The 12,435-nt window shown below is 38.7% G+C and overlaps 1 protein-coding gene across 1 annotated transcript in view; it reads left to right on the top strand.

Moving 5' to 3' along the window:
• Positions 1-10,080, top strand: part of Col1a2 (collagen, type I, alpha 2) — a 36,333-nt gene extending 26,253 nt beyond the window's left edge. The window contains exons 38-52 of the mRNA XM_013026059.1: positions 279-332; positions 1,147-1,200; positions 2,177-2,338; positions 3,310-3,417; positions 4,079-4,186; positions 4,475-4,528; positions 4,615-4,722; positions 4,859-4,912; positions 5,301-5,408; positions 5,887-5,940; positions 6,050-6,157; positions 6,473-6,725; positions 7,126-7,310; positions 7,999-8,241; positions 9,113-10,080. Of these exons, the coding sequence (XP_012881513.1) occupies positions 279-332; positions 1,147-1,200; positions 2,177-2,338; positions 3,310-3,417; positions 4,079-4,186; positions 4,475-4,528; positions 4,615-4,722; positions 4,859-4,912; positions 5,301-5,408; positions 5,887-5,940; positions 6,050-6,157; positions 6,473-6,725; positions 7,126-7,310; positions 7,999-8,241; positions 9,113-9,259 (1,800 nt within the window). The 3' untranslated portion in view covers positions 9,260-10,080. The remainder of the gene's footprint in view (positions 1-278; positions 333-1,146; positions 1,201-2,176; positions 2,339-3,309; positions 3,418-4,078; positions 4,187-4,474; positions 4,529-4,614; positions 4,723-4,858; positions 4,913-5,300; positions 5,409-5,886; positions 5,941-6,049; positions 6,158-6,472; positions 6,726-7,125; positions 7,311-7,998; positions 8,242-9,112) is intronic.
• The last annotated feature ends 2,355 nt before the right edge of the window (positions 10,081-12,435 follow it).

Genomic DNA, 12,435 nt, shown 5'->3' with positions numbered 1-12,435 from the left:
CTTCACAGTGTCTAAGAGTTTTGTAGATGTTATCTTATTTTTGTTCTTGAATACCCATAGGGTGATTATGTTGAAGTAGAACATTTGTTTTATATGACATAATCAATTTTTCATTTCTGAATGTTCTTCTAATAGATATGAGAATAATTATCTTGACTAAGAAGAATAACATTTATAAGATCTTGTGTGTGTGTGTGTGTGTGTGTGTGCATGAGTGTGGGGGAGAAGGTAGGAGAAAGAGAGAGAGATTTAACTCTTATCTTTTTATTTGCATTTAGGGTCCAAATGGTCCCCCTGGCCCTGTTGGAGGTCGTGGTGATGGAGGTCCCCCTGTGAGTATTTACAGTGGACTCATCACTTTTCTTTAGAATGTTTTAGGGACAGTCTGAAAGTTTTGAGATTTTTGGTAAATTTGAACAACAGGGAAGAGAGTCCTGAGATTCGAGTTCATTTTAATAGAGCAGTTCTAATCTTGTATCCAAGGTCAGCTACTTGGATAGTAACTTAGTCCTAACTGCACATTAGCCCAGTGTATGCTATTACCACCTTGACTGAGATAATATACCCAAAGTCAACCCCAGGCAGTTTAATTCTGAAGTAAATACAATCTTTTCTTAGTGCCCTATATACTTTTGTGTATGTCCTTCTTCAGCCTGGCCAAGTCTTGCCTTTGCATCCAGTACTATCAGACTAACTCTCTAAAGACCCAGAGATCTCCTGGAGTGAACTCCACTGATTTTTCTGCTCAGTAGGAAGGGCCTTAATGCTCTAGGTCATTTTTGTAGCTTCCTCTATAGATAGTGTCTATGTCCCTAGCACCCAGACTGGTAGTTAAGATGGTTACTTATACTTAAGTGTATACATTCTTGTGTATACTTAAATAAGCATAAGTGCCATTGTACCTTATATTAATCTTATAAACATCCTTAAAAAAAAGTCTATCAAAACCTTAATGCAGTTGCTGAGAAGGAAGACATGTGGAGAAGGGACTACCATGGTTCTGGTTAAATAATACCAACCGGAGGCTGCATGCTACTTATTCTTTAGTCCATGTTAGTCTTGAGAAGATTTGTCAAAGAAGTTTCTGTTGTGTGCAGATCTTTAGAGTTGGTTTAATGGTGGAATTGTAATGTGCTTGGTTCTCAGGGTATGACTGGTTTCCCTGGTGCTGCTGGACGGACTGGTCCCCCTGGACCCAGTGTAAGTCAAACACTCCATAAGTTTTCATTTACTCAAGCTAAAAGATCTAGCGTCTGGTTGGAAACTAGTAAGAAACTCTCTGTGATACATTGACTATTATTTGCTATTACTTTCTTGGTCTAAAATCAATTTTTTTCCTAAATCATGAAGGCAAAATCATCACAAATTGCATTTTATAAGATCAGATTAAAAGGCTTTAATTCATGCAAGCACCAGTCCCCTTTCAGAGGCATGATGTCTGTGTATTTAAAAAAAGAGAGAGGCTTTAGTCACATATCAGATATTTCTATATCTAATTACCCTTTATGGCTACCATTCTGCCTCTGTTGTTGAGGTATAATTGTCCCTGAATTTAAAGGTGGTTTGGTCTCTAATTTAATTCTGATTCAGACTCTCCTGTCAGGACTCAAGAGAATTTAATTAATTACCAAGGATTAAGTCTTCTGGTTAAGGTTTCAGGGGGAAAAAAGTAGCAAAGATGTTGATTTCTTGAAACCCTTTTAGAGGTTCATAACAGAAAAAATCTTCATTCCCTGTAGGCATTTAATTAAACCTAGTTGAGAGCATATGTGATTCTTCAATTGTAAACAAATGTCAATGTTGGCTTTGTTCAAAAAGAAACCCAAAGTCACATTCATTTAAAACTCTTCTGTCTCCTCATAGTTCTGAGTTCAATATGCCAGATGCCAGCAGCATGACATTGCTTTTTGTCACTGAAAATGGCCATAGAAACTGACTCAATAATTCATATTCACTATTCACTCAACTATTCACATCTCAGAAGTAAGACAGAAGTTTTTTTTTTCCATGAGAATGTTTTTTTTTTTTTAAATCTAAATCTGTCTCAACATTGCTGGGGTATTGTTCTGTGGTATCACACAGTTTTCATCTTAATAGCTACAACCAACCTCTGCTTCTCATTTCCAGGCCCATAATAATTAGTAGAAAGTAAATGATAGTGTATATTTGCTCACAGGGTATTACTGGCCCTCCTGGTCCCCCTGGTGCTGCTGGTAAAGAAGGGCTTCGTGGTCCTCGTGGTGACCAAGGTCCAGTTGGCCGAACTGGAGAAACAGGTGCATCTGGTCCCCCTGGCTTTACTGGTGAGAAAGGTCCCTCCGGAGAGCCTGGTACTGCTGTAAGTGATTTCAAACTCTTTTTTCTTAATATCTGACGATGAGTTAAAAACAATACCTCTTTTTTCAAGCACCAATAGCTCACACCTGTAATCCTAATTACTCAGGAAGCTAAGATCTGTAGATCATGGTTCAAAGCCAGCCTGGGCAGGAAAGTCCATGAGACTCTTATCACCAATTAACCACAAAAAAAGCCAGCACTGGAGCTGTGGTTCATATGGTAGAGCACTAGCTTTGAGCACAAAAGCTCAGGGACATCACCCAGACCCCAGATAATAATAATGCCCCTCTACAAATCCTCAAGCAGCATATATTTGTTGATACCTATTGCAGGCTCTGAAGTAGAGCTCAGTTGAACCACACAACCTGTCCAGGGCAGATTGGGGATGCGGTGGCTTGAGCAGATGCTCAAAAAGAACATCATAGGAATGATGGGATGGGAGTAAACAAGGGAACTCAACTTTTATCAGTTACATCAGCCCTATAAACTATTGAGGTCACTTAAGGTACCAAGATTTAAATAGAATCCCATGCTTGTGGCCACTGTGCTGTAAATTAATCATTTCAGTAGGCTACTAAAATACTTAAACATGCCTTGTCAGGTGTTATTGCTGCTGTGAAAAGTGCCTTTATTAAACCTTAGAGGTCAAGCTCAAAATTTGCTTTCCTGCTTAGAATGCTTAGAATCTATAAACACTTTATTCTACTCCCCTGAAGACTTTATGAATCTCAACTACACACACACACACACACACACACACACAGAGTATGTTGTACCATTGACCTCAAGGAAGAAGCAGGTACAAAAAACTATACCTGCCAAGATACAACTAAAGGAAAGATGTGCCCCACTGTTAGAAGGTCACTAACCTTTCTTTAAACTGAGGACAACTCATTCACATAATCTTCAAGCAAAGCTATGTTATCACCTTGGGTCTTCGTAGTAATGCTCAGTATTTTCACTTTTGTTTAGGGCCCTCCTGGCACCCCAGGTCCTCAGGGTCTTCTTGGCGCTCCTGGTATTTTGGGTCTCCCTGGCTCTCGAGGTGAACGTGGTCTGCCTGGTATTTCTGGTGCTCTGGTGAGTGCTTGACATCATTCTGGTTCTCATTAACATAATAAAAGGTTTTAAAAGCTGCCACTTCAAACATGACAGATTGATCACTGAATAACTCCACTTAAGATTTTTTATTCATGGCATTTTCTTTATACAGATCGCATGTCATTTATCTAAGAAGCTTTAATACCACCTTACTTAGACACACACTATAATGATAAAGCAGCTTAACATTATGCAGGATGATTTTTGTTCTTTCTACACACTTGAGAACGACATAAGCTTTCATTGCATTGACTTCCCTGCAATGGGAAATGCTGGCATCATCCTGCAGAATGAAACTGGAAGTTCTGAATCATTCCACTGAACCTTACCTGTGACAACTAGAAACCATCTCATCTCTATAAACTCTAGGAACTTTATCCATTCCATTCAACGGGGATGTTGGATGTAACAAGCTTCCCTGTGCACAACAATGCTCCATCATTGCACAACTGACCCTCTAAGTGAATAGAAAGGAGGGCCAGGGGGACGCTCACTATGCATCCAGTCACATTGCAGCCTGTTCCCCTTCTATGTTCTTTCTCTCTTTAAACTAGAATTTCCTGGGGGATTGTTTCAGAAGGGTGAGGTTAGAATGCTATCCAATGAGAGCGAAGTCATCTCATCTTCTCTGCCTTTTTAGGGTGAACCTGGTCCTCTGGGCATTGCTGGCCCTCCTGGGGCCCGTGGTCCCCCTGGTGCTGTGGGCAGTCCTGGAGTCAATGGTGCTCCCGGTGAAGCTGGCCGTGATGTGAGTCTAACCCTTGAAAACTTAGAACTGAGAGTCTCATGTTCTCATGTGGCAAGTCCCTGAACTGAATGGTCTGTTTCTCCACAATATCACTGGCATGTTATGGTCTCTCTTATCATTAAAAATTTGAAAAGTTACTTGGGCTGGAGAATGGGCCTTTACCCAGCACATTTTATATTTGGGTCCAAATGTTTAAAATATCTCTAAAAAGACATCTAACTTAGCAAGTTCTTGCTCCTATTCTTTAACAGTCTGAGCCCTGACTTAATTCATATGGTGTCTTCACAGGGCAATCCTGGAAGCGATGGTCCCCCGGGTCGTGATGGGCAACCTGGACACAAGGTCAGCACACTTCTTCATCTTTCTCTAATTTAATAGTGATTAGAATACAGGCAGATTGGCGCTAAGCTTCATTTCACCTTTGGTAGGGAGAGCGTGGTTACCCTGGCAACATCGGTCCCACTGGCGCTGCAGGTGCACCTGGTCCTCAAGGCTCCGTGGGTCCTGCTGGCAAATATGGAAACCGTGGTGAACCTGTAAGTCTGTAAATGCGAGTCCCTTCACGCTTTGCACGGGCCTCACTTCTGACTTTGCTCTTAGAAATGGCTGGGGCCCAGGAAGAAGGTTCTGGGAATAGCTAATGAATTTCTGATTTTCTTTCCCAATTCACAGGGCCCTGCTGGCTCCATCGGTCCTGTCGGTGCTGTAGGTCCAAGAGGCCCTAGTGTACGTACATGGTGAAGATTTCTTACAAATTAATATATAAGAAAATCAATCCTGACATCCATTATATCAGTGGCTAGATAGATAGAGAAAACATATACTATAGAGGCTAGATTTCCTATTTTTTAAATAATTAGTCCACACTGAGAATTGATACAGATAATTTGGTGTATATTAAGGTTTATCTGCTTATTTGCATTACATAATTCTAAGACTGGAGCCCTTTTTCTATAGCTAAAACTAAGGCAGACTACCGGGAAAGAACTCATCTAAACATTTGTATGTCTGGCAAATGAGATGATTGAACAGCATTTATAGAGGAGTGTCATTAAATTATTACATAAATGAATGACTAAATAAATGTTCTCTTTATGCTTTTCTTGCCTTGCAGGGTCCTCAAGGCATTCGGGGTGAAAAGGGAGAGGTTGGTGACAAAGGACACAGAGGGCTCCCTGGCCTTAAGGGACACAATGGATTACAAGGTCTTCCAGGCCTTGCGGTAAGCACGAGTTGGTCATCCATCCTATAAGCTGACCTCAATGACCTTCAGCTCACTTCTTCAGATACTTCACTGCTTTTGTTCTAATATATCCTGCTTCATATCCCTGTTCCATTCCCTGGCTAACTCCATCTTTCTCAGAGATGATGCTATTACCTACCAATAGAAAAAGGCAAGAATTAACGGAGAGAAAAAGATACACATATTAAAACCTCCTGGTAACGATATCCTTCAACCCCACTTAAAATAAATATCATTAGAGAGATGACTAATATTTCACTGTTGAAATAGCTGTGAAAAAGAAATAATTGAATATAATAGACATAATGAGAGAAAAGAGCCCCACTTTACATTTTCAATTTTCTCAATCCAGAGTCCATTGAAACTAATGTTTTCTATTCAATGTGAAAGAAAAAACTAATGTATCCATTGACACGTGTTCAGAAAGCATAATTTTTTTTCTGTTCTCTCGTTAAAGGGTCCGCATGGTGATCAAGGTTCTCCTGGTACTGTGGGTCCTGCTGGTCCCAGGGTAGGTGAATTCAAAAGACAGTTCAGTTTTGAAATAAAGCATTATATTAGCAGTGAGCTCCTTACCAGATTTCCCTCTCTCACATGCAATTGATGTCCTTGTTCCTTAGGGTCCTGCTGGTCCTACAGGCCCTGTTGGCAAAGATGGTCGCTCTGGACAACCTGGTGCTGTCGGACCTGCTGGTGTTCGAGGCACCCAGGGTAGCCAAGGTCCTGCTGTAAGTACAACTGGGGGAAATAATGTATCTCACCAATCTAAGGCATTTCTTCCAACTAAACCAACACACTGGAGGAACTCCACCTCCATGGATTTCCAAAGATAGCTGAAGAATTGTCTGTGGGCAATAGGCTTTTTAAAAAGCCCCTTTCCTATAAGTGTACCTGAGAGCAAGTTATCTATTACATGACCTTGATTCTTTTTTGTTTATCCAAACACGCTTTTGTGTGAAACTCAATCGAAAGCCTGCTGCCATTGATTATTCTTACTCTAACATGTAATTCAAAGATGTTCCGCTCCCATTTTACCCTCACAGGGTCCTCCTGGACCTCCTGGACCTCCTGGCCCTCCTGGCATAAGCGGTGGTGGTTATGATTTTGATGGAGACTTCTACAGGGCTGACCAGCCTCGCTCACAACCTTCTCTCAGACCCAAGGACTATGAAGTAGATGCTACTCTAAAATCCCTCAACAACCAGATTGAGACCCTTCTTACTCCTGAAGGCTCCAGGAAGAATCCAGCTCGTACTTGCCGTGACCTGAGACTCAGCCACCCAGAGTGGAGCAGTGGTAGGTCAAAAATGTCCAACAAGGCTGGCCTTTCTCACAAATTGAAATTTCTAATATCAATCCCTACTAACATTTTCAATAAAGATGTATCTGACCAAAAAATACATTATGGACTTAATAAAGCATCATTTTCTTTTCCCAACTCATACCTATCCTCAACTTTACCTTAGAAATTATTTTGCCATTTTTTATGATAAATACCCAAATTTGACTTTGCCTGGAAGAGAAGAGAGAAGAAACTATCTAGTCTTAAAAAAATTAGCCACTCTTTTCCCAGTAATAATGAAATAGCAAATGTAACTGTGTTCAAAAATGTTACTTATGGGATTAAGCATACTCAGTTTTCCTAAACTGTCTGCTTAATGAGAAGTTTATGAGTTGTATCTTGTTTTCTGGAAAGGTTACTACTGGATTGACCCTAATCAAGGATGCACTATGGATGCCATCAAAGTATTCTGTGATTTCTCTTCTGGTGAAACCTGCATCCAGGCCCAGCCTGAAAACATTCAAGCCAAGAACTGGTACAGGAGTGCTGCAGCCAAGAAACATGTCTGGTTAGGAGAAACCATCAATGGTGGCAGCCAGGTGAGCAATCCTACAAATATTCTTTCCTCTACTAGATACTATTTCTCTAGGATTGTTTGTTTTTTTAATTATATGAGTTTGACTCCATTATCAAAATGGACTGATTAAAAGAACCTGCTGATCCTTGAGCTCCAATTCTGTATTAGATTGCATAGGGATAGATGATTGAGTGGACACATTTTTATAACTCAAAGTCTAATATTTAAATTTGACTTAATTGATAATCATTGAAGAAACAAGCCAATGTCACTTAGTGTAAAGGTGAACTGGCCGGCATATAACCCACAGCCATGCATATGCATTTTTGGAACGTGAGCAGCTTTCCAGAATTTTTAATGCAAACTTTTCTCCAACATTACCTACTTTACCTTGGGAAAATTACAGAAATACCAAAAAGGAAAAATGTCTGAATGTCTGTCCTATCACTCTTTTATTCTAACAAATCTGCATACACATCGACACTTAACCAAAACAGGTGCCATTTTCAGAAGACCTTTTCTTAGCCTGGTGATGTTTATCTCCATCAAAGTAACCAATACTTTAGAGATAGAATTCAGAGATGGAATTTCTTTTTAAAATACTGTTTTCATTTGAGTCTATTATTCCTGTTCACACCAAGTTAAAAAAATTTATTGTCAGTTTTTGAATCTTTCTTCACTTCACTGGACTTCCCATCTTTTTTCTATAGTTTGAATATAATGTAGAAGGAGTGACCTCCAAGGAAATGGCTACTCAACTTGCCTTCATGCGCCTGCTGGCCAACCATGCCTCCCAAAACATTACCTACCACTGCAAGAATAGCATTGCATACCTGGATGAAGAGACTGGCAGCCTGGATAAGGCTGTCATTCTGCAGGGCTCCAATGATGTTGAACTTGTTCCTGAGGGCAACAGCAGATTCACTTACACTGTTCTTGTAGATGGCTGCTCGGTAAGTAATAGTAAAATAGTGGTGGAACATTTATTTGAGAAACAGGATAGACTCCCTCCATCCCACTTAGACCATTAAGTGAACAGATGAATGAGACACCTAACTTGATCTCTTGTCATAAGTATATTTATTTAAATCCATCTAAAACTTCTCTGGTAAATTCCAAGAATGCTTATCAGATATTGTCATGTCTTCGTTGTTCAGTTTTTAACTGGAGGTTTTTTTAATGGTAACAAATACCGATCATTTAAAATTTTCTTGAGGTTTAAAGACCCTAAGCTTTGATTTATAGTTCTAAGTATTTTATGTTATATGTTAGTATGGTATCCATTTACTTTCTCCTTGGTGTGATCTTTTTTCCTTTATAAAGTAACAATATGCAAAGTATTCCCCACACTGTTTTATAAGTACAAAATAATTAAAGTTCACTAATAGCAGTACTGCATCTCACCCAACCCCAAACACACACATACACACACACACCCTGAACTAAAAATGATACTGGAGAAATATAAAGCATGTTCTCTACAACATAAATCCTACAAATAATGGAAAATTTAAAATTTACTAGTAGCAGTACTGAGTACCCTCCTAACTTCCTCAGATACAAATACACACAGAGACCCACCAATTCTGAAAATGATACCTATAGAAATATCAATTGGAATATGCATATTTAAAGCAGACTATAAAGACACCTTTGATGCTATATTTCCAAGGCTGAGCCTCTGCAAGTTGTGAGATGCCCATGTTCAGAATGACATAAACAAACCAAAAAGTAGTCCTTACAAAATCTAAGGTTCAAATGTCCAGTAGGTATAGAAATAGCTACTTAATGTATTTTTTTCTTTTCTTTCTTTTTTTTTCACAGAAAAAGACCAATGAATGGGGAAAGACAATCATTGAATACAAAACAAACAAGCCATCTCGCCTGCCCTTCCTTGACATTGCCCCCTTGGACATCGGTGGCACGGACCAAGAATTCAAAGTGAGCATCGGCCCAGTCTGTTTCAAATAAACGAACTCAACCTAAATTAAAAATCAAAAAGGAATCTGAAAAAATACTTTCTCTTTGCCATTTCTTCTTTGTCTTCTTTTTTAACTGAAAGCTGAATTCTCCCATTTCTTCTGCACATCTCCTTGCTTAAATTGTGGGCCACAGAGAAGAGATTGACCAGAGCATTGTGCAATACAATTTCATTAACCCCCTCTTCCTCTCCCCCTCCCCCAAAGATTTGGAATTTTTTTCAACATTTACACCTGTTGTGGAAAATGTCAACCTTTGTAAGAAAACCAAAATTAAAATTGAAAAATAAATAAAAACCATGAACATTCACACCACTTGTGGCTTCTGAATATCTTCCACAGAGGGAAGTTTAAAACCCGAACTTCCAAAGGTTTAAACTACCTCAAACACTTTCTTGTGAGTGCGATCCACCTCATTAGGTGCTGGCCTAGACAGACATCAACTGAGGTACTTATTTTGTTCATAATGCAAAGGTGCTAGTTAATAGTATTTCAGACACTTGAAGAATGTCGATGGTGCTAGAAGAATTTGAGAAGAAATACTCCTCTGTATTGAGTAGTATTGTGTGGTGTTTTTTTTTCTAAATTGAATTAGCATCCATATTTCCCATCTTATCCCCAACTAATAGTAAGCGGATCACCTCTTCTTTAGACTCAGCATCTGTTCTTTGCCATTTTCATTCTCTTTCATGGTTCCAAAGAAGCTTTGTTTCCTGGACAAGCAGAAAAAGTTAAATTGTACCTATTTTGTATATGTGAGATGTTTAAATAAATTGTGAAAAAATGAAATAAAGCATGTTTGGTTTTCCAAAAGAAAATATTGAGTAAAATTCCTTGCTCCAATGTTCTTTCCACCAGCCATTACATAGAAGTGGCCTCTCATTAGATAGAAATTATGTTAAAAATAAATGAATAAGAGGTAATTAGGGTAGGGTGTAAAGAGCCGAGAACGAGGATCCAAGAGATCTGAGTTCCAATTCTGGCTCTACTTGTGACCTTGCGCTTCTGAGCCTTCTGCTTCAGCTTCCATAACTATAATATGGGATAGAATGCTTGGATGCATCATTTAACATTGCCTTACTCAGAATACAGAATACCTAGGCTATGATATCATTGCTGATCTAGGTTTACTGCAAGAAAATGTTCGTAGAAACTTTCGGTTTATTTTCCATTAAGCACCTTGCAACTGTGGCTGAAAGTCTGTGTGAAATTAATATTACAAACTAAAACAGTTTCAAATATTCAGTAAAAATGCCATGCGCTTATATCTGATGCAACTGAGTACAATGCTGTTAAGAGGTAATGTGCGTGCTGTCAATCAACACAGACAGTTGTAGATAATAGTACTTGGAACACCCACCTGCCAAATCAAGTTCATTTTCCTCCCCTGCACCATTCCATGACATCCTTAATACATTTAAACATAGTCATGTGTCAGGTAAAATGTTAAGATTCATTTAGAACTTATTTCCTGTTGCAGAACATAATTGTTATTGCAATATTTGCCTCCTGTTATAAGTCATCTCAAGATTTAATTAATTTTTAAAGCAAAAGTCTTATTAGGATGAAAATCTTGACATTTAATGAAGTTAGTAAAGTCTACTAGCCAAATGGTAACCTCAAATTATGGTCCCTCTACCACTGAAATTAGAACACAGAAATGTTAAAGTCCAGGTAGAGAGTCCTCATCCACTAAACTGGGATTTCATAAGGTATTAGTAGTTATAAACACCATATCAAATTCTAATGTGGGCCAATTGAGAAAGAACCCATTGCACAGAGTTACATGCTTAGTTATTTATAGCACTAGCATTCTAGATTTGACAAGAATCCAATATACTTGATCTAACAATATAAAGGAACTAAAGCCCTGGCATCAGAATGCCCAGTATTCCTAAAATTAGGAATAGAAAATAGAAAGAATTTACACAGTAAAACAATTAAAAGTGTTTGGATTAAATATTAATATATCCCCCAAGTTCTCAATACAAGGAAGAAAACCAGAATTTGTTAACTACCATGGGCCAAACACTAATAACAATAGCCTTTCTCAAATGGAATCTGAATCAGAGATTTCCTATGCTATAATCATCATATCTCATAATCATCACTGTGACACAATAGAAAAATGGGTAAGTAAATAATCATCCATATAAAAGAACGCAACTATATATTATGATATGTAGTATACAACCATAAGATAAATGGTGAAATAAATTTTTGTTGTCCTAATAACATTTATGAGGATGATTGAACAAAAGAAAACTACTTCGAAGAAAATATTCACTCTTGTTAACTTTAAAATTCTGTTTCTGTTGTTAGAAATCTCTTAAACAACCATGTAAAAAGTGCTGAATAGATGCTCTCCTGTAATAAGATTGGGAATGATTTTTAGACCTAAATGTTTCAACTTCGATGTAATGCACTTGTATTCATAACAGATTTAACTCAAAATACCAGAAGGAGAAATTAATAGTCAACAGGTGGAAACAATATTGGCTATCAAAAAGTCTGGCCTGTGAGTCAGCATCCATCATGAACCAGCTCCTCTGAGAGACAGGAGGGCCAATGCACGAAGCTGTGACAGGTGGCACCGTTCTCAAGGTCCAATAGCTCGCTATCAGATGGAGAACAAACTCATGTGTGAACAGATTTTTTAAAGCATCTTCTGAGGACAGCAGGATAGTATTCATTCATTAGAGGGACTCTTGGGGAATTAACTTTCATCTCAGGAAGCATAGTGATATTGGACTGAATTGGTCTCTTGCTAAATGGAGATTTCACCTGCAAGCTTTCTGCTGGCTAAATCTTTTTGCTCTGGAAGCCATACATTACAGCAGTGTGGTACTCCTCAAGCCAATAGGTACACAGTGAGCATTTCTAGCACCAGCGCTCAACAATTGGACATTGAGCAATGTTCTGAAGGCTGACCCTTCCATGATCAGAACCCCTTTCTAAGCTAATCACCCAGCCCCAGGGATGCTTCTTGTGACATTCCGTGACCTGGGCTACGTGAAGGTCACTCACCATTCACTCCTGTGAGTGGGAAAGGTACAACAACTTCACATAAGAGATAGACAGAGCAGGTAGCCAAGATCTGAGGAAGGGATATTAATCAAGTCTGGTAAAAAGGGTCATTTAAAATTCTAAAATCAATACAGCTAATGC

The sequence above is a fragment of the Dipodomys ordii genome, unplaced genomic scaffold (genome assembly GCF_000151885.1).
Source record: "Dipodomys ordii isolate 6190 unplaced genomic scaffold, Dord_2.0 Scaffold90, whole genome shotgun sequence".
Classification (NCBI taxonomy): Eukaryota; Metazoa; Chordata; class Mammalia; order Rodentia; family Heteromyidae; genus Dipodomys; species Dipodomys ordii.
Note: the sequence above shows the minus strand (reverse complement) of the source record. Positions and strands in the feature narration are given on the sequence as shown.